This window comes from Pararge aegeria, chromosome 9 (genome assembly GCF_905163445.1).
Source record: "Pararge aegeria chromosome 9, ilParAegt1.1, whole genome shotgun sequence".
NCBI classification, from domain to species: Eukaryota; Metazoa; Arthropoda; class Insecta; order Lepidoptera; family Nymphalidae; genus Pararge; species Pararge aegeria.
The window spans coordinates 375890-397611 of record NC_053188.1 but is presented as its reverse complement, the minus strand read 5'-3'; the positions used below and the strand labels follow the sequence as shown (position 1 = coordinate 397611).

At 37.3% G+C, this 21722-nt stretch overlaps 1 protein-coding gene across 1 annotated transcript in view; it reads right to left on the bottom strand.

The window, feature by feature from the left end:
* LOC120626419 (tensin-1-like) overlaps positions 1-21722 on the bottom strand; it is a 96551-nt gene that overhangs the window by 49641 nt on the left and 25188 nt on the right. The window contains exons 2-3 of the mRNA XM_039893941.1: positions 3744-3818; positions 2637-2789 (exon numbers count right to left, since the gene is read on the bottom strand). Of these exons, the coding sequence (XP_039749875.1) occupies positions 2637-2789; positions 3744-3818 (228 nt within the window). The remainder of the gene's footprint in view (positions 1-2636; positions 2790-3743; positions 3819-21722) is intronic.

The following is a 21722-nucleotide window of genomic DNA, read 5'->3' as shown; positions in this document are numbered from 1 at the left end:
ATTATGAGTACTAAGCGGTGGTAGTCTAGTGGTTAGAGCTCTAGCCTTCCTTTCGGGGGGACCGAATTCAATCCTCTACTCGCACCACTAAATTTCTGAGTTATATGCGTTTTAATTTAAAGCGTTTATGCCTAAAAGTTCTCCACAATGTACTCAAAGGTAGGTATGTGAAGTCTACCAATCCGCACTTGCCCAGCGTGGGGGACCACGGCCTACACCCTTCTCATTCTGGACCCACGTCCTATTGTGTGCTGGTAACGGGCCAGTATTGTGGTGATTATGATGATGATGATGACTACTTAAATTCCGCATCGTCTTCGAATTCCCTTTCCAATTAATTGCAGAAGTGGCATTTAGATTGAAGAGCAGTGACAATGTACGACGTACGTTATCGCTCGCGCCGCTCCGACAGTACCGCAAGCCCTAAGCAGCGTAGTCTCGTACAAGTTTGGGCGCAATAATCGCAAGTGGAGTGGCTACTGCGGCCGCAGCGCAAGCGGAGAGCTGTTAGAGAAGCCTGCATTTGTAGTTACGAGTACAATGTTCATTATTTTACATGCAATATACATTAAGCTTGTTATTTAACTTGATACGTGCAAAAGCAAGCAAATTTGTATTGCGTAATCTATAACTTCTTACTCCAGACCGAACGGAGTGCCTTGTGTAAGATTTTCTATCTACGTTTACATAATCGATCGCGTTAAAGTTAAATACGATTTATTTGGTATCGAAGAATCCCCAACTAGTGACAATACTGTTTCCTAGTATGGTCCTACGTTAAAAATATCACATTAGGCACACAGATCTTTCAAAATGCACACTCTACGTACGTTTCAATCTGACACCTGCGATCATGACGAGAATTTACATTGATATCTTTTATTGAACTTAACAAGTAGTTATCAATGTACAAACAACCTGAGGCGTAGGTTTAAGTGTATTATTGTTACCAAGTTTTATCGTAACTGCATCATCATTTAAGAGAAATCTCAGACAGCTCAATCATTAATAGCTAATGGAATTCTCGTCAAGCTCTTATAACTTGTTCTAGCCACAGACGCTGCAGCCGATGCAATATCGGCCGCCAATAGCCCGCGATCACTGGCTGCGATGCAGATTACAAACTTTATATTACTATGTATTTATGGTTTGTTTGACTTCAGACATGCATTTAAACCCCTTTATCGAAACGTGGCGTTTGAGTAGTGACGGAGTGTTTTGACACATTCTAACTGCCAAGTATGAGGTTTTCTACCTTTGTTTATATATTCGGTCTCGTAAAAATTGTTACAATACTGAAAAGCTGTACTGCAACTAGGTCGCGCTTGTTAGGAAATAGGGAATTATAGCACTTTATCTATGATAAACCCGATGATTATATTAAATATATCAACAAATCATAGTTTGTATACTCATTGATAGTGTATTGAAAATAGAATAATGGCCTTTAGTAGACTGTCAAAGAAAAATATAGGATCTATGGCGGGAGACGCGAGTTTGACAAGTTAGATTGGCGGGAATTGAAAGTGTGGACGGATTTAAATTAATGAATTGAACAGAAGATTAAGTAAAGTATTATGGATAGAACGCTACAAATTGGGAATAGATGATTTAGAATGGAAACGACATACTTAACGAAATATTGTAGTGGCAAAACAAGAGTCGTATATACTGGTGATGGAGTTGAGATAAGTTGTTAAAAGTTGTTGGTACTTTGGTTGTACCTGATGTTGCATCAGATAAGTATATCTCTTATATCCTTTGGGTTATTCAGGTATCATATATGGAGCCCTAGCATTATTTTATACAGATAGTTTATGTAGCAGAGGTTGCTCTATACAAACAACTTGTTCCAAAAGTCCTGATGTTATAAGTGATAATAGTAGTTATGTTCGACCTGTCTTATATGTCTTGTATCAAAGGGCCTAGCGTTATTACATATGACAATGTTGTAATTGTTTTTATAAGTTGTTTTAATTGATCGAATAAAAGAGCAACGGTAGAGTTTCTTGCCAGTGGTCTTCACTTCTTTTTAGCACGCTCTTACGACACCATATAAAGCTGTTGCTTAATCGAATATGTAAACGTTGGTCAAAAACATAACATTTTGCACTCTGAAATTAGGAAGTGCTATCAGTTGAAGTGTGACAATTCACTGCGTAACAAATTTATTTTTTTATTTTATTTTTATTAATTAAAGGAAAATCAACAGTTTGTTCACAATACATAATATTAATAGAAAATTACAAATAATTTGTTTCTAATCAGTGTGACTAGCCACTTAAAGGTGTGCACAGCATTTACTACTCCAAAAATCCAATACCTACTATTATGTAACCCGGCAATGGAACCTCGTATAGTCATGGAGCATTTACACTAGCCGTGAGGCCCGTTACAACGTCGAGCCACGAACGTGATCGCGCATTTCGATTTAGATTCATTTGGCGTAAAACATTTTTATAGTAACTTAGCACCTGTTTTCGCTGTGGTGAGCGTGTGCGCGATCCGTTGAATAGGTAGTACCCGGATACGATCCCCGGCAGGGGCGATTTAAGAGCCATCATTTCTAAAATGTTTCTGTTCTGTCTGGTGCGACAAGCGCACGCACACACGCACGCTGTTATGCTACTCGTTACCTGCGCGGGCGTGTCGGTCTCGAAGGCGTGGCAGTAGCAGAGCTGCGGCGCAGGCTCGCAGCGCGGCTCGCGCGCTACGAACGCGAACAGCGCGCGCGCCGCCTCACACGTCGCGTACGATATCCGCCGCAGCGCGTGCGACATGCGCACGCTCTGCCCACACAAACACAATCATTAAAACTGGGTGTCATAAAATATCGGTTATAAAATCTATATATTATTTGGCATGTGTGTGTTTATTTTTACTAGATAATGTAATAATCGCCATTACACTGAATATAAATTCATTTAATCATATCTTTTCAAGATTGATATAATTTAATATTTCAGTTTTGCATATTGATTTAACAAAGAAAACGTTTGAACGTCATGTTTAGTAAACCAATAACATCTGCCATATGAAGAAAAAAAAAGATTTCACTTCACTATCCCACCGTATTCCCACTTTAGTTAAAGTAAAGCAAATGCGGATGCATGCAACTTTTCAAAGTTCTGGGTGTTCGGCTGCGGCTAAATTGTATCGCTATTAAGGACCATTTACAAAGAAGCATGACGTTTGGTATTAATACGCTAGCGCAAATCCGAAAGGTATCAATTTGAGCCAGGCCAGACGTCAGTACTCGATATTTAAGTAATATAGATTATATTTTAAATTTTCATAGTAAGTTATATAGATATACAGAATAAAATTGATAAATAGCAATGGAAAGAATTTGGAAATGCCACTTGCTATAGAGGAACATATTATGTAATGTAAATCTTTTTCCAACCCTTATGCATTTTTGGAGTTTTTAAAATGCAAAACCAGCTTCATTTTAATGCAGTCCATTTGTATACAGCTACAAATAATCATGAAGTGAAACAAAAAAAAAACGTCATCATACAATTTTTTTATTTACTTGATCTTTTCAATAAGCGCCGAATTCATTTAGGTAAAATCTATATGAGACCTTCTGAGTACTACCTACCTGAAATGGTTCACAAATAGTAATATTAGTAAAAAAAAATCATCCCACCAAGAACTTTAGAAACACTTCATTCAGAGATGTAGGTAAGTACAATGTAGTTATACTACATCGTACTGAACATCTACTACTATATATTTACCTGATCGTTGGGGTCGCATACCTTGACCCCCGTGAGTGCGATCACAACCAGCACCGGTACAGCGTGCGCGCTTTCCTGCTGGCAAACAGAATACACACTGTTAACACCACTGAATTGATGCCATCATAAAAAGCCTATCAAATTCTACCTAGAGCTAAAGGCAACAGGAATGTTTGCCTACAATTGCCGCGCTGGGCAGACGGTTTCGTAATTGCAGTAGGTGGTAGAAGCACAGAGGACGCTGCTGCCCGTTCTCATATTTCCCTTAGTCACCCAGTACACCACCCGCGGGAAGAAGAGGGGTGGGTGAGGGTGGTGACAGGTGTATTCTGATATGCAGTCACACGGCACAAAATATTGATGCCAAGAGGTATTATATATTATATATATGTTCTTATATTTTCTTCTCTTTTCTTTCCAGCCACCACCTAGGTGGCGTCATAATATCGTGAAGGCAGTAGGGAAGATCTGAAAACAGCTTACCATAAGAAAAATATGGCGTGCTTATGTCTTAGACTTTAGTCCATCAGTGGACTTAAATGGGCTGACGTTTATGATTATGCATTTCTTGCTGTTCCTCACAACGGCGTCTGCATTGATTATTATTGTATTACTCCTTAAATACACTAATATCAGTATACTGTTACTGGAACCACGACTCAGTATTTACAAAGAACTATGCATCACGAAGAACTCCATAATTCCGTGTATCATAAATAATTCATCTAAGACGTATGAAAATGAAATAATGATGTAATTACGCCTATGAAATTATCATGAAGTAAAATATGATATTTTAGTAAGCCTGTAGTTTACTCAGGAAAATCAAATTGTTTCACGAAAGACCACAGTCTGGATAGTGTAAATACTCCTTTAATAAACAACGCATTGTCCTCTGTAAATTAAATTAAAAGATTCCGTTTAAGCCTCGAAATTTTAATGAAAAAAATCTTTTAAACATTTGCTCCTTTTCGGCTTCATGCAAATAAATCTAAGGCCGAGGAAACAGTAGGTATTAATTAATCTTGGGACAATTTATTTTTAAGCCGTTCTTGTTTGCAATAAATACTTAAGCAGTTTTCCGTATTTAAATAAAGATTTTGATTCGCTCGTTGTACGTAGTGCATTGGTACTTAAGGGCTTGGAGTAATAATGTATTAACAGGATATATTATTACTCCAAGCATATTACGGTTAAGTATATATTTATGATAACTAAAACAAACGTTGGTGTCTTAACAAATACAGTTAAATTAGTTCTTCTCCATTTTAAAGTTTAAAAAATTATAAAGTTTTTATAATTGAATGAGCTAATCACGACTGTTTACTTAAAAAGGTCGAGTTCGCGGTTCACGGTCTGTGTTATTTAACATGCACCCTCATCTCATCTCATCAGGTCTCATCAAAAAAAGGAAATGTAATTTGTCTCTATACTCTGTGTCAATAAAATTAAAAGTAACGGCAATTGTTTTTTTATTTGTTTTATTGGCTAACAACGAGAACTACTTGTGCCAGTATAATTTGAAAAATGTTGTTGTTATTAAGTTAAGTAAATAAATGTCTACTTCATTATTCCAAACTTTAGCAATCATTAATAATGTATTTTATTATGCATTGCGAAGCCGATGAAAATCTCTGACACTACTTTAAGTCACAGTCAAATATATATTTATTCAAATAAGCACAAGGCCCAAGGTAACAGTTTTGATGCGTACATTACATAAAAATAATATATGTACAGGCACGGAATGAAAAGGTTCGTCACGTTAGTGTCGGATTTCGTTTGCACTAGTACTGCCGATTGTCAATAGTTTTAACAGAAATACAATGACACTGAACAATTATGAACATTACTAACAATCAGTTAAACTTTATTTTGAGACTTGAGTCTATTCTGTTACATAGTTTCAAAAAGGAATATATGCTCGCGACACGTTGAACGAATCAGTTGGAAAATCGACGAACCTTTTCATTCCGTCACTGTACCTAGTAGTTAAGTACTCGTACTTTTGATATGCAATAAATAACTATATGCATATAATAATAGGTAGTTAGTATTGTAATTACATATTTGTCTAACGCCTCATCAAACAATAGAATGTTTCACACAACCACTACCGCGGTCTGTAAATCCAAACAATAGCCTTTGTAGGGGTGAATTTTCATCGAATGGCTCAAGGCGGATTTAATCACAGGGTTTAATCGTGCCTATTGCATGCGGGGGGTGATTTTGAGGATTTGCGAATAACAAAGCGACCAAATAGTGAAAAAATACAAACAAAGAAAAATCAACTTCAAATTGAAACATAGCGTATCATTAATGGGGTATTTCTAACAATACTCTGGTATTACGTTTCAATGAGTCTGTCTCGGTTTACATAAAATATCCCCATCAGTCCGAGCACTCCCACAAATGGGCACAAGCATCTATCCTCATGGAGAGAAAGAGGAAAATTAATATAGATAATAAAAAAAAAAAACAATAACCTTTTTAACTAACGACGCCAATGCCTATGTAATGACTTTACAATTAATAATTGTTAAGTCTTGGTCTTAACAATTACTAATTGTAAAGTCAACATCTCCTGAGGATGCTCCGGTTTCGGAGCGAAACTTGCGTAAATTCAAATTCAAATTCAAATTCAAAATTTCTTTATTCATGTAGGCCTATCACAGGCACTTATGAAGCGTTCATACATAATTGTTTACATAATTGTAACGGGATGGTGATAACTTCGTTCGCCAACTTAAATCTAAAGCTACGAGGGTTCCAAACGCGCCCTGGTCTAAGAAGAGCCCACAACAAACTTAGCCGGGTAAATTTATTTTTTTGTTATCACCATCTTCCAGTAAATTTAAATTAAGCTATGAAGCTAGAGCAATTCACACCCAAGCTTTTTTATCGTTTAAATAATCCTTAATGTTATAATAGGATTTTTCTGTAAGCTTACGTTTTATATAAACTTTGAACTTATTGAGAGTAGAGGGTACCTATCCAACAAAGAAGACTACATTTACCTTATATATTTCGACTCATATAGCCTAACTTGTCCATGATTCTTGCCACAGAGTGTGGTATTTCTTGTTTGTATCATTATATATAAGGTTATGAAAGAAAATAATTTATATTATTTTTATCTGTCAAGTGTCTTTTTACGAGTTCCCTATAATATATTACGCACCGCCGAATAGGTGTCGTAACTTTAGTTTTTAAGTAATTAAAATATCACTAGCTTCAACGGTGAAGGAAAGAAATCCAATGCATAAAGAAATCTGCATGCCTGAGTGTTCTACATAATATTCTCAAAGCTATGTAGAGTCCACCAATCCGCGCATGGCCAGCAAGGTGGACTACGGCCTTAACCCCTTCACTGTGGGAAGAGATCCGTGCCCTGTAGTGGGCCGGTAATGGGCCGGTAATGGGTCGATATGATGATGATGATGATGATGATTGGGTGATGAATGGGTTTGGTCCGTTTTTAAATTAAGAAATAAATAGTTTTTACCTAGCTCTTAAGGAAAGTCTTATGAACAGAAAACACAACTGGGCTATATTGTTTAGTTGTAGAGGCCACCTTCCGACGCCATAAGACCAGCTCCGTACATGGTACAATACCTCAATAATGAATTGTGATAATGCCAATTTCTAACATAATCAGTAAGCTGAGTTCAGAAAATGGATTACAAATATTGATCCAGAAAGTACAAATACACAAAAGCTTGTGTAAATATTTGATTTCCTGATCGTTTCCGAGATAATGTTTACATTACGTTGTTAAGTAATTAAGTAACATGTTCATATTAATTATAGCGTTGGGAAAGAATAAATTACAGCTGTGTTGCGCGCTGTAAAGATCAGTAATGACTGTAGCAGGCCGTCGTAAACTGTGGGATTTATTGATCGTATCACACGCGGTTCTATTACGATAAATCTTTTAATGATTTTCACAGCCAAGATGCGTGTTCTGTTGCAGAGAGTGATTTCGATAATCGTTTATCGGTCAGTAAAATGCGTTATGATACGCATGGTAGAATTCTGTAGGCTTTCCATACGACAGAAATTTCATTCGGGTATATAAAACACATTAAAATCTTTCATAACAATAACAAAGTACCAGTAAAGTTCTCTCGTTCATCTACGTTTCGTGTCGTAGGGTATGTGGGGACAATCCAAGTTTGAACAGTACAACAGTAGGTACTAACACAGATTTGTAAGAATTTGTCACATATCATTTTAAATTTTTTATGTAGGTATAGTAGGTATATCTTGTTACGAATTGATGAAATTATTATTGTGTTATTGACATCGGAATCTGGTGGTTTTTCACTGAGATGAAAGCACGGAGACGGGTCGAATTCTGTACATTGAAGAAATTTTCAAAAGATTTTTTGAGGGCACTCTATACCTATTCGATACTGAAACCAAACTGTATTTTTTTTATTTTTGTTTGTCTGTATCTTGGCTACGCATCACGCTGAAACTACCCAATGGATTTTAATGAAAGTTGAGTTGATGATTTGAGTCCATACTACGAGGTAGGACATAGGATACTTTTTTTTTTTTTTAATTTAGCGCAATTCATTTGTGAGTGGTGGTGAAAGTGTAGAATTTGACTCGTTACAGATTTATTATGAGTAAAAACTTATTGTCGTCTGATAATAATTTCGTTCTATGTCCAAATATCTCAAAGTCGATGAAATTTATAAAAGACGAGTGGGTACCCACCCTGCCGTCTTTTATAATTTTCATTTTCTTTCGTTCAACTGTTATTTACCAACTTGAGGACCGATCTTACTTTTAACCTCTAGATAATATCTATTCCAATACAAAAAAGTCTGTGCTTAGAAAAGCCTATTACTATACCGATATACTTGTTTCACCTTTAAAGTGTATAATTGTAAAATTTAATTATCACCTCAGCCTATTAAAGATCTTTAGCTGTGCACAGACAGACATATAGGAGAGAAGGATAGAGTGTCGCCTATCACGCTGCTGGAATATTAGATGGTGGGCCAACACAATTACATGTACAAGGTACACCTTTAATAACTTCCGTAGCTAAGGCAGCCATTTTTTAAACAGCATTGTTTAAATGCTGTATTATTCGCAGAGGACTCCAGCAAAGGAGTTACGGCTTGGAGTAGGTCGCTGTGGGCAGTTTGTATGCTAATACCAGTTATTCGGCGTCGGAGCGCCTCATTGAGAGTCTGAGCACAACAGCCTTGAGCTCGAGACGCGATCTGTCACGTCTTTGCTAACATTTATAATACGGTCTTGCTCAGAACGGCCAGTAGTCTGAGTCGTAATCTCGATAAAGCGCCGTCATACGTAATCTAGACTTCGCTGCTTCTCTCGAACACAATAATTTCTGGTTTTTTATTAGCTTGCAGTTTAACAATCCCTTGTGGCTACGAAAAGTAACAAGCAGACAGACAAACACTGTCATTTCTGACGGCCGATTGGCGCAGTTTGCAGCGACCCTGCTTTCTGAGTCCAAGGCCGTGGGTTCGATTCCCACAACTGGAAAATGTTTGTGTGATGAGCATGAATGTTTTTCAGTGTCTGGGTGTTTATATGTGTATTCTAAGTATTTATGTATATTATTCATAAAAATATTCATCAGTCGTCTTAGTACCCATAACACAAGCTACGCTTACTTTGGGGCTAGATGGCGATGTGTGTATTGTCATAGTATATTTATTTATATATTATTTATTTCTATTTTTGTTAATGTTTGTGTTAAGATTATATGTATTTACGGATATTCAGGTACTCTTTAAGAACCTCCAGGCAGTAAAACGTTATTACTTCTAGTGACTATTCTATCCTACAAACACTCTCTTGTGACAGAGCTCAACCGGGAAAGTACTATAACCATAGTTATTTCTGAGCGCCAATTTTCAAAAAGCATTGCTATTCCGGTCTGAAGGGTGTGGTTGCTGGTGTAATTACAGACACACGAGGCTTACACCCACAGCTACGCCTCAGGCTGGTTGGCACAGGGCGGCACTTTGTAGGACGCGTTCCTTGCATGCCCTGCGAGGTTTTTTTTATTTATAGGCGATGGTTTTCCAGTTGCTATCAGGCCATCTGCTTGGTCCTTAAATATAACTATAAAAAGCTCTTTCTACAGACACTTTTCGTGACGTCGTGTCGGTTTACTCTTTACTAGCCCCATTCACAATTACTCCGGAATAAAAAGTAGCCAATGGCGCTCTGTGTATTAATTTATCTCTAAATAAAATTCAACCAATGCCTACGTTTCTGCATGTAAATGGACAAATAAATTATTTTCCTTCATTTAAAAAAAACATTTCCTACGTCATCTAAATCTACTGAGATGAAATAATAAAATAATTGGATGATACTTAGTTCCGTAATTACACTTTAGATATAACTTATATCCAGACAACAATAAGCCGAAACGTCTGCTTTCAACCTTTACTGAACAATCCATAACATAATACTCGTAATTAGAGTGGCTGAAGTCAGGTGAAGTCTGTCTGAAACAATGGCTCTTTGGCCTACACGTTAAGCATCAACAGACGTACCAGTCAGTTTCCTACACGTGCCAGCCAATCTATTTTTTATTTTTAATCCTTTTTATACTGAAGTTTTTTTACGGAACTGTTCGACCTCACGTTCTCTTCAGTTTCATGGCACCCAGTAATAGACTTTATACATTGAAACAATTAACTGTACGAAAGTCATTGCTGATTACAGATCTGTCAAAGGATCTATTCATACCAACCATACATATATAACATGTCCATATTATCTTCAAGGGTTTCTTTCTAACTGACCCCAATAAATAATATACTTTAAGACTTTCTTTCATTGTCATTGACATTAAATTGCGCATTTTTTTTTATTGTAAATTTTGATACATATTTAATATAAAAACTCATCATAAATTGTAGTGAAGCTTGTTAAAATAAGAATGCAGAAGATAATTCTTGCCGACTACTGAGCTCAGAGATACGAAAAGTTGGCTGCCAACGTAAGTTGGGTCGACAGTTGGAATGTCTACAATTAGTATGTTTTTATTGCAGCTGGTATTGGAAGGGCTCAGGACAGCCATCGCGCGGCTGACAGATCTGGCTTAATTAGAATGTCTAATGAGAGTGCCTCTCCTCCCCCGCCCCGCGCCCGCTCCACCCCCTGTCCACTTCGCTCCATTGTGCGGTATCTGTTGTTTTTACTGGCGATTAGCGGTTTTGATTAAAGTTAACTTGGGAATAAGTTTTCCTTTTTTTCATATTCTTTAGCTACGAAATCATACCGACAGCGGAAGAGCCTAGAGGCAGTGCTAATTAAGCCGAATGTCAATTAATCAACATTTAAATTCCTAAATTATAATGAACCTGAGATCCTTGTGAAATGAATTATAAATTAAATTGCAATAAAAGTAGTTCGCAGATTTTAAAAAACATACACACACAAACACAGTAAAGAATGAGCTCTAATTATATGTTGTTGGTTTGTTTGTCCTCCCTTACACCCTTACTGAGCGACCAATAAACTTGAGTTGTTGAAAGGACGGAGAGTAACATAGACTACTTTTCATCCAGGATTTCACGGTACCCATGGGAATTGTAAAAGCCGTAATAAACGCGTGCTACAGCTAGTTGTTTTACGAGTATAAACCCAAAGATGTTGTGTTAAAAAAGGTACTCAAAATTATAACACCGTAGTTCTTCAACTGAGTACACGTTCATGAATATAATTAAAAACATGCGCTTTTTCATTTCAGGAAATATTTTTTGCGCTTAAACAAATTATACAAACGACTACTGTGCTTATAATGAAGATAAATAAAGATGTGGATAATGAACACTGCAAGTGCTGCACACACTAGCGACAAGTTGATACGGAAAGAGTTGCTATTAAATGTTCTTTTTTATAGTAATTGTTGCCGGACTAAGCAAATGGCCCACTTGATGGAAAGGCCGGTAACAACGCCCTTCTTACCGGAACACAGCATTGCAACAATGCTGCTTAGCAGCAAAAATAAGCGTGGCGGTAGTACTTCCCCGGACGAGCCCTCATACAAAGCTCTAATACTGCTAACAAAGAATGAAAACAAGTTCCGAAGGAAGAAGAAGGAATTGAGTATTCCGTAAACTGTTTGCCTTAGCAGGACGAGGTTACCATATTATTACGTGTATTATGAATGCAAACAGGCCTAAGAGTTCACCATAGCGTTCTCAAATTCATGCTGAGAGTGGAGCCGTGCCCTGAAGTAGGGTGGCATTAGGTAGATAATCGTCATCATCATCACTACATGGTACGGGTACACACCTTTGAGAACATTATGGAGAACTCTCAGGCGTGCAGGTTTCTTCACGATGTTTCCTGCGCCGTCGAAGCAAGTGGTATTTAAATTGCTTAAAACGAACATAACTTAGAAAAGTGAGAGGATTGATAATGCTGTTCATGATTTACTGTATATAATTCCAAGTCGTTTCGGTAAGTGGAAGTAATATAAATATGAGTGAAATCCCAGCCTTTGTAAACATCTATCCATTAAAATAAATAAAATTAAACTATATTTCCATAATTTGGTTAACTGCATTTCATACCTTTTAATATTATTTAAACAATAGAATAATGCAAACACGCTTTTTCTAAAAATTTGTCCTTTGTCTTTCCCCGATGTACGTACTATGTAAAGAGAAAGTTATCTTAACAATGTTTTATCTAAAAGCGGAACTTATTTCACCAGAAATTTTAACGTAGGTACTAAGTTTTTTGTTGTAGGACTGTTTTAGGTTCTTTTTTTTTCTAATTTACTAGACGGTCTTATTTCTGTGCTCCAGAGTTATGTATAATGTAGTGCCTTAACAAACTAGCTGGAAAGGATATCAGTGAATAAAGTCTCCATTAAAGTGTTACAAGTTACCAGTGTGACGACATAGGCATTTCACTCATAGTCCAGTACAAAATGTTTTAAAAAAAATCTTTAAGGCGATGTCGCGATAAAAAGTCGGTAACGTGACCTGGCTCCTAGCAAATGATCGAGGAAAAAATAATTTTATACGCACTGGATGCTTTAATCTAGATTCTAGGCCAGCGTCCATTGTGCGCGGCTGCGGAGTGGAGTGGAGTGAGTTCGGAATGGCGCTTGCATTTCCGCTTTGCGAGGCTTCAGCCCAGATAGCGTTCATTACAGCTATCATGCGAATCGCTGGAGCTCTAAGCCTTTTTATATAATCCAGCACCGAATATTTATTGTACTTTGGTCCTCCAAGTCCTACAATTATTTCCTAGCAAAAAGGTGCCATTATAGCATCAATAACAACCTATTACCGACTCACTACAGTACACGGGTCTCCTCCCAGACTGAGAAGGGTCGGACGTAGTCGGATATTTGATTGTTAAAAACGCATATAACTTCGAAAAGTTGGAAGTACATGCCGCGATTCGAACTAGGTGCCCCCGAATGTGAAGCCGAAATCCTAAACCACTATACTGTCACCGCTTTAATAGCTATTTAAGAAAATCGTATTCATTTAACAGACTAGGCTGGTTCTTTGTCTAACAGCTGATTCGTATTTTGTTTGGGGTTTATCAAATTTTATAATTTGATTCATTGATTAACGTGAAGAGTGAGGAAGCAGTAGGTTCATTAAAACTACTTAAGATTATTTTCGTAACAATTTAATACATTAAGTTAAATGATGTGTTGTATATTATTATCGAAGTAAACAGCTAGATTACTAACGCAGGTTCTAAAGTTGACTAGCTGTTACCCATGACTTCGTATCTTATCTTTTGGTTTTTGGAAAATCCTGGTACGTTGAATTATTACTTAGGTACTTTTAACAAACAATTTTAATTATCTATTGCCAGCTGCAAAATCATTTTCACTAAAAACAAGTAAGTAGGTAGTTACCACAACTTTAAGCAGTTAATTTAAGAATTTTTTAGCTTGTAAAAAGTTTCAAGGCTACTTAAAAAGGCAAATTAAATGCACCTCTTGAGACGAATATGCTAAAATTCAAAAAGTGTAATAAACACTAAAATGTGCCGGGAGACAGACAGTATTTTTAGGCTTCACCTTATCAAATTTTACATTATAAAACCGCGGGTTGGGTCTTTTGATCCCACTTCAAGTCAGCATCTGACTGCAGTCTCACTTTCTGGCAAGTGAAGACTCAATCTAAGATGGTAATGGACTGACCTGCTAGGAGTAGCGAGTGACTTGCATAGAGGGTATGCACAGGGTATGCAGATGATATAAAATGAAGAAAATTTAATAACTCGCTTTTATAAAAAGCTTTTAATAACTCTTACAATGCCTATCCTTAAGTATTTTATTACTCGGACTGGAGATTTTCTTGATTTTATATCATCTGCTTACACGGTGCATACCTTGTATGCACGCCACTGGGAGTAGGGTAGTATATTTAACCCATACCTACCCTTAACCAGTTTCTACGCGGCTTTGAACACCTCTGACTTTTCGGAGATAAGCTTTTTTTCATCACTACATTACGTATTATCAGGTAGTGGAATAAAAAAAAACAAAAGGCTACCACTGCTTATTACTTCATCTGCTAACTTTTTTTTTTTATAACGGCGGCTATGTGTAAGGGGACTAAAACTACATTTTATGCATAAAATGTAATGTATTAATTGACTTTCCTGCTCTGGGTTGTATTGTTGCACATAAGGCTATGCCAACAATACTAGCCCATACTTACATACTAATTCACATAATTTGGCAACCTTTCGGTGAGGATTTTTGATGCAAAGAGTACTACAACGCTACGTTGTTGGATACTTTTTTTATTTCTTTTCTTTTCTAGTTTATTTAATGTTTTCGTCCATTTCTTGTTAATATTCATTTATTCCTTCATGTTTACATATCCACATACCAAATGATAGATAGATAGATAGATAGATAGATAGATAAATTCTTTATTGCACACAATTTATAATATAAATTGAAAACATAAATACAAGAAGAATAACAATGCGCAAAGGCGGTCTTATCGCTTTAAGCGATCTCCTCCAGACAACCCTTAATGAAAGAAGAACAGGAGTATGGAAACGGGATAGTGCAATTTTAAAAATATATAACTAAATGACAACAACGACAAAACATAAGTTTAGTTTGTTCATTATTTAAAGGACCCGTGGTCAGTTAAATAATGAACAAACTGTTAATAGTCTGTGCTCCGAAGATGAGAAATTGTAAATCATGAAAATAGTAGGTGTTTGAGAGGATTTTTATCTGCGTATTATTATGTAGTTGTTTTTGTAATCTATTTTATTATATTTTAGCATTGTAAATTTCTTCACAATTGAATACTTAACTCGGTCATAAAACCCATTTCATCCGAGCTGAAGGAGAGCGTTTGATATTTAACTCGAGGAGTGTTATTAGGTCGATATTTAATACATGATCTGTATAATCTTTATTAGCTTTTAATACATAATAGGCATCTTCATGTTTCTAGAAAACAAATATTTTCTTATTTCTTCTACTTTCCGGGTGTGAAATAATGAAGCTTAATGAACCGCAGCTCAAAGTTCGGTTCGGCAGCGGCACAAGTTCCGGAGGTCGAGTGGAGTGACACTCGGAGTGAAGCCAGCGGCAAGAGGCGCTCCGCCGGGCCCGCCGCGCGCCGCTCGCGACCACTTCCGGAGCCGAGGTGCAGGCTGCCCCAAGTCACAGCGGACGCGGAATTACAACATTTAAATCTTAAAACCCCATTCAATCAAATGCTTAAAGTAGGCTGAAAGTAGGCCTCTTAAACACTTTTTATCTGTGTTCTGTGCAGAAACCTAGAATGATGCGAAAACTCTCAGCTGATTTAAACCAACTGGGTCCTGAACTCACCGGAACCATTCAACCATCAACCTGGTTCGCGTAAAATGTACGATGCATACTACTTTCGTCAAACGTAAAGTCTAGACTGGTTCAAAAAATCTTTTTTTTATTTTCATATACGCAGAGATAGCTTACAACGGCCTACGTATAGAGACAATAAATAATGTACAATAATGGCTTCAGAGTATTGATGTGGCTGCCATGCGCGGAAGCTACAGTAGTATTTTGAAAATTTTCAATAATAATAAAAAAGAACATGCAGTTTTAGCGCTAACTGCCGTCACTTGCGGCACCACAAGCAGCGCGAGTCCATTAGCGCGCGGCTCAAGTCGGGGGTGAAGCCACTATTTAGTTCAAGTGTGCTATTGCTAAATGTTACACACGAGTTAGGTATTTTTAGTTCGTGAGTATGAAGTTATATGGGGCACTGTATTGAGATTTTGATTGCTGTTTTATAAAATCGTTTTGATGGTTGTATGTGTTCTTCTTCTTCTTCTTCTGTTCCTGGGCCTTTTCCGCACTTGGTTGGTCTGGGACCGTCCGTTGTACGTATGGCCACTGATGCGGCTCCCCGCTGGATCACTCCAGCCAGCCGAGCTCGCTCCAAAAGCTTAGCAGGCCGCCCAGGTCGCCGAGTGTTTCGTGGAGTGTTGCTGAGGAGCCAAGGTGTGCTGCGCGTTGTTCTGCTACTCCGTTGCATTGGAGCATTACGTGTATCGGTGTTTCCTCCGTCTCCATGCATGCTCTGCAGAGAGGGCTGTCAGTTATACCTAAAATGGAAAGGTGTTTGTTTAGTGGGCAGTGCCCTGTTATCATACCTACAACTGTCCTTAGTTTAGATCGATTCAGTTGCAGTAATTTTGTTGTTAGTCGTGGGTTGAGAACTGGTACGGCCTCCTTCGTGTGTTTGCACTCTTTTGTTTTAGACCATAGCACCGAGTGTGATGCTTGCGTCTGTTTGTGGAGCCATGTTTTGTATTCAGTGAAGGGTATGGGTATAATGGGTTCTGGTCCAGCTACCCTTAGTGATGCTGCCTGCCGCGCTAATTCGTCGGCTGCGTTGTTTCCTCTGTTTCCGTTGTGACCTCGTATCCATTTTAGGGTTACTCTGTTGGATTTTGATAGGGCTTGTAGGGCCTTGTGACAGTCAAGTATGAGTTTTGATGTTGTTGTGTGTTTGGTTAAGGCTTTTAGTACAGCTTGACTGTCGCTGTTTATGTTGATGCTGAAGCCTTTTACTTTTCTGTTTAGCATGGCTATGACTGCTGTTGTTATGCCCACGCACTCCGCTTGGAAGACGGAGTTGTTCTTACCAAGCGCCTGGGCAATGTTTATGTTAAGCTCCGGGCAGTATATCCCCGCTCCAGTGCCTGAGTTTGTCTTTGATCCGTCGGTGTAGACCTCTATTGCGACGGTGTCAGCTTTGTCTCTTTTTCCTTTTGTATGTGTTATTATTTATTATTATTATTAACAACGACAAGATAAGAAGTATGTTATATGACGATAAAAGTCCTAGTACGGTCTAGATTGATTTCCGCGGTCGTGGTCCGCGTTTTTTACAGTTTTGTTCAAATCCTGTGTTAACTGTTGGTTTTCCTGAGACAAAAAGTATCCTATGTTACTCTCCGTACTTCCAACTAACTCTATGCCAAAAACCAAGTTGATTGGCTGCTGAGTTAGGGCGACAAACAAACAAACACATTTCATTTTAGTAATTACTAGCAGTCTGCGAACAGTGCTTGTTGCCAGTGAGGACTTATGCGCGGGCGACGCGATGGAGAGAGTTACACTCGGAGTCTCTTTACGTGATCAAAACAGGAATTAAGGGCACCGTTGATGATCCAGAATTAGCGAAACAAGTCACTAATCTTAAGTAGCAACGGGTGTGGCGCATAGCTCGGAAAACCGACATAAGTCGGTTTCATAAGGTGTTGGAATGTCGCCTTCGCACGTGTAAACGCAGCGTTTGTTGTGATGAGGTGGGCAGATGACATCAAACGAATAGCAGGGAGCCACTGGCCCAAGCTGCACAAGATCGTTGTATTTGGACGTCCCTACAGAAGACAGACGTCCATTAGTTGACGTGATAATGATGATAATGACTGCTAGCAGAATTTATAATTAGAAACTAAATACACAATACAATTGATAAAAATAATTATCCCGCGCGATTGCTCAACTATCCAGATCTTAATATTTTCAATTTACAAAAGCAAAACATTATTAACTTTCGCCATACACCTTACAATTTCGCGCATTCATCTTAATTAAGAATCTAGGACAGGACCCTTAAAATCCTAAGCTTTCAACGGGGAAACCTTCTTGTAACATTATTCTAATTACGGTTGTGGGTTTTGTATGTTGCTACATTGTTAATTAACATTTGATACCCATATTGAGGGAGTTGTAAAAATATATTAAATCCGTCTTTTTTATGATTTATCGGTTTATCCGTTCGGGAAATACTACGCCATAGGTTTAGTCTAGCTACCCCACGAATTGAATTTTGAGGATAAAAATACTGAATAATGTCAAGGTCATTAAAGACACCAGGTTATTTCCCTTGTAACTTTGATTTTCACTATAATTATTTAATATAAATACAAAAAGAGTTAAGAGGGCCGAGTCGGTCGAAGCCTCTAACGAAACCAGACTTAAGAAAATTCCGAATTTATATATTGCCTTTGCTGAGAATCAAAGTCGGAACCTCTAACTTAAAACCACAGTGCTCCAGGGAGGTCGCCCAAGAAAGGGGTATCTAAATTGCCTCTGGTATAAATAAAATGATGCCCGTTTTCACTAACGACGATCAAGGCAATGCCTAAATAAGTAACGCCTAATCTAAGGAGATTCCTAGGCATACATCAACCGTGGTGTTGGTAAAATGTTGTTTTTCGATTTAGGCTATGCCTAGGTTTAGCGAAAACGGGCATGATACTTTTCCAAGCAGCTCAAATAGGCTGTTATTCGATTGCTCTCGTATTTCTCGCTCGCTCTTCACTGTTTAAATTTAAAATTGATCTGTAAAATAATTCAAGTGTCGAGCGCAGAGTACGAGTATTTGCAAAATCAATTAACTCGGTGCAATCGTGTTTACATTTGCCATTACGAGTGTTGATCACTCCAAGCGATAATAAGTTTTGTTTGCACATAACTCAATACTTTTACAGTGAGATTCGAGTGCACTTCTCTCGCAACAATTTCACTGCAGCGCAACAAGATGGCAGGTCTTTAAGTGGGCTGTTCAATACGATGTTACAAAAGGAATAAAAATGAAAAACATATTTTCTAGTTCCTTCATATATTCAAGATGGTCTATTGACACGGCGCGGCGAAAAGGTATTCACATCCAGATACCGATATTATGGATAAAGATTCAGAGCAAGTTTAAAAAAAAAACAAGTAACATTGAGACCTAATGATTGAGAAAATCTACTTTAATGAAGTTCAAAAAATTCTAAATTAATTTCAAGTTGGCCTACTTTTGAAACAGACATACTCTGTTTGTGTTGACTCTAACACCGATTCGCAGATTCTACAAAGAAGAGCCGGCGAGAAACTCAGTAATTGCTCTTTTCCAACATCACCGTGATGAGAGCGGAGCTGGCTACTTCAGGGCTACCTTCAATTTGAGCTGCCTGTTTAATTAGTCAATTAAGTGATAATGTTTTGTTTTCGTAAGATTTGATAAAATAGTAAAAGTCTTTTAGTATAGTATTATAGTATAGTAAAACCCATTACAAACACGTAAATCCGAAAACTTTCGCTATCATCTCAGATTGCGTCATCACTTACCACCTAGAGAGCTTGCAGTCAAGGCCTAACTAGGAGTTGTATTAAAAAAAATATAAGCGGTTCGTGCCGGTTATCGAACTAGGTCCCCTGCAAGGGAGGACGAAGCTCGAACCACTAGGCTATCAGCGCTTGTAGCGCGATAATATTGTTATCATATTTATATATGTTATACTTTTTATTTATTTATAAAACAACAATATAAAAAATACTATTTTATTTTTGTTCTTAGGTTGCCATGTCGGATCGAAAAATATATGACTGATTTGCGCTTGCACTCTACCATTTACGGATTATTTTTCGAATATCTGATAAATAATAAATGCTTCACTTCTTTTTTTTTCTCTGAATTATCTTGAAATTGGCATTGAATGTTCGGCGTAAAGCTGAGGTCCATCCCAAAATGTCACATAAAAACAAAACAACGCCGGCAATGACCCCACTCGATACAACCAACTCCTATGTCGTCAAACACTTTGTCATAAGTCAAGAAAAGTTAACACGAAAGAAAAATCGTGTAACATAATTCACCGAATTTCCGAAGTTTTTTCTCCGTCAGGAAACAGTCGCTCGAAATAAGTAGAAAAGTTTGTTTCTCATAAATTACAAAAAAGTAAGTGCCCCGTGAATTACGCGGCGCGCCCTTCCGTACTCAGGGGCTAATTACGTGCCTCCCTTGGAGACTTGAAGACAAGTCCAACTTACGTAACGCATCAAGGTAGGATGTATCGTTTTAAGGGTTAGAGCTTAACCCTTTTGACCTTAAGTGAAAAGAGGAGTTACACATAAACTGCAACCTTAACATAACGTACCTCAATATAACGACTTCCTTGATGTATCAAACTCTTCGTAATCCTCTTGAATTGTCCATAGGAGTTAGAACATCTTTATAACGAACTAGCGCGACTTCGTTCGCGTATGAGTCAACCTTAAAACATAGTATATGCTGTCGCGGACTTTTTAAGCGGAGCAATTGCGTCATACTTACTACATACTTCCGTCTTTTAGGCGTGACGTTCACGGTTCGGGCAACCCACGCATTTTTGCAACATTTCCCATTGATGATCGTAGTGTGGTCGATGTAGCTATTGGGACTATCCAACACAAAAAAACAGCAGTTCCTGAGATTAGCGCGTTCAACCAAACAAAAGCTTTAGCTTTATTTTATTTTTATTTTAGCAATATATACCTGGCCCGTGCCCACTTCATTAAGCGTTGAATACATTTGCTCGTGATGAAATTATGGATGTGATTTCCTACTGAGTGTTATGGTATATTTTTTGAGTTCCAAAAGGAAGGTTATATTTTTACTGCATATGAATGTATGTATTTACATGTCAATTTGGCTATTAGTACCGGATCTCAAAAAGGAGAATGTAATTATTATGATTGAATAAATGATGTTTATTGTTCAGAACTTCTCTATATACATGTTGGATGTAATTTTATTATTTTGTACCAAAACAATATATTATCACTCAGGAGTTCCAACCTATATATATGTTGAACATGTAAAAAAACGTTTAATAGAATCAATATAACTAAAAAGATTATGACATTGTTGCCGTCCCGTACCTATATCGTATTATCTCTTTAAACATTCGTCCAAACTATCGTGAAAAAGCAGTCTTTTGTTTTAAATACTTGAGACGATTTTTTTTTTGAGATTCTTAATCAATTTTTGATAATATAAACAATAAACATGATAAAATATATTGTAAAATATTAAAAAAACTACTTTTTATTGCTGAAATATAAAGTTATACATATGGTGTCGTTAATATTTTGGAGGCATTATTAAGCTCTACATCGTTTCTATAGAACTCAATCACATATCTCTCATCATTAAGGCAGCGTTCATAAAAAACCGTTTTCGTTGGACCGTTTTTTCTCACACTTACTTTGCAAATCTCTTTGACTGTCACGAAAAGTTATTTTCAGTTTTCAGGTTAATATAACCTATGGCACTCACAAATAATGTATGTGTCTTTCCATTGGTGAAAGAATTTTCAAAATTAGTTCAGTATATCCAGAGACTACCTATTCAACTATTCGACAGAGTGGAAATCCTTTCACGAAATTTGCCATTTGAAATTTATAAAAAATTTTAGACCATCCTAACTTCAATATGACAAACCTTGTTATAACCAAAATTTAATAGTTTCTTGTTCCTTTGCAATTTGATATCGAGGTTGCAGTAGGTATATAAAAAATTTATTTTTATTTAATAATATGACTCTGCATTCGGTGCGGTGCTACTAAGCGGTGATAGCCCATTGGGTAGAATTTCGACTTCACTTTCGCGGGGCCGAGTTTGAATCCCAGAAAGCACCTCTAACTTGTCTTAA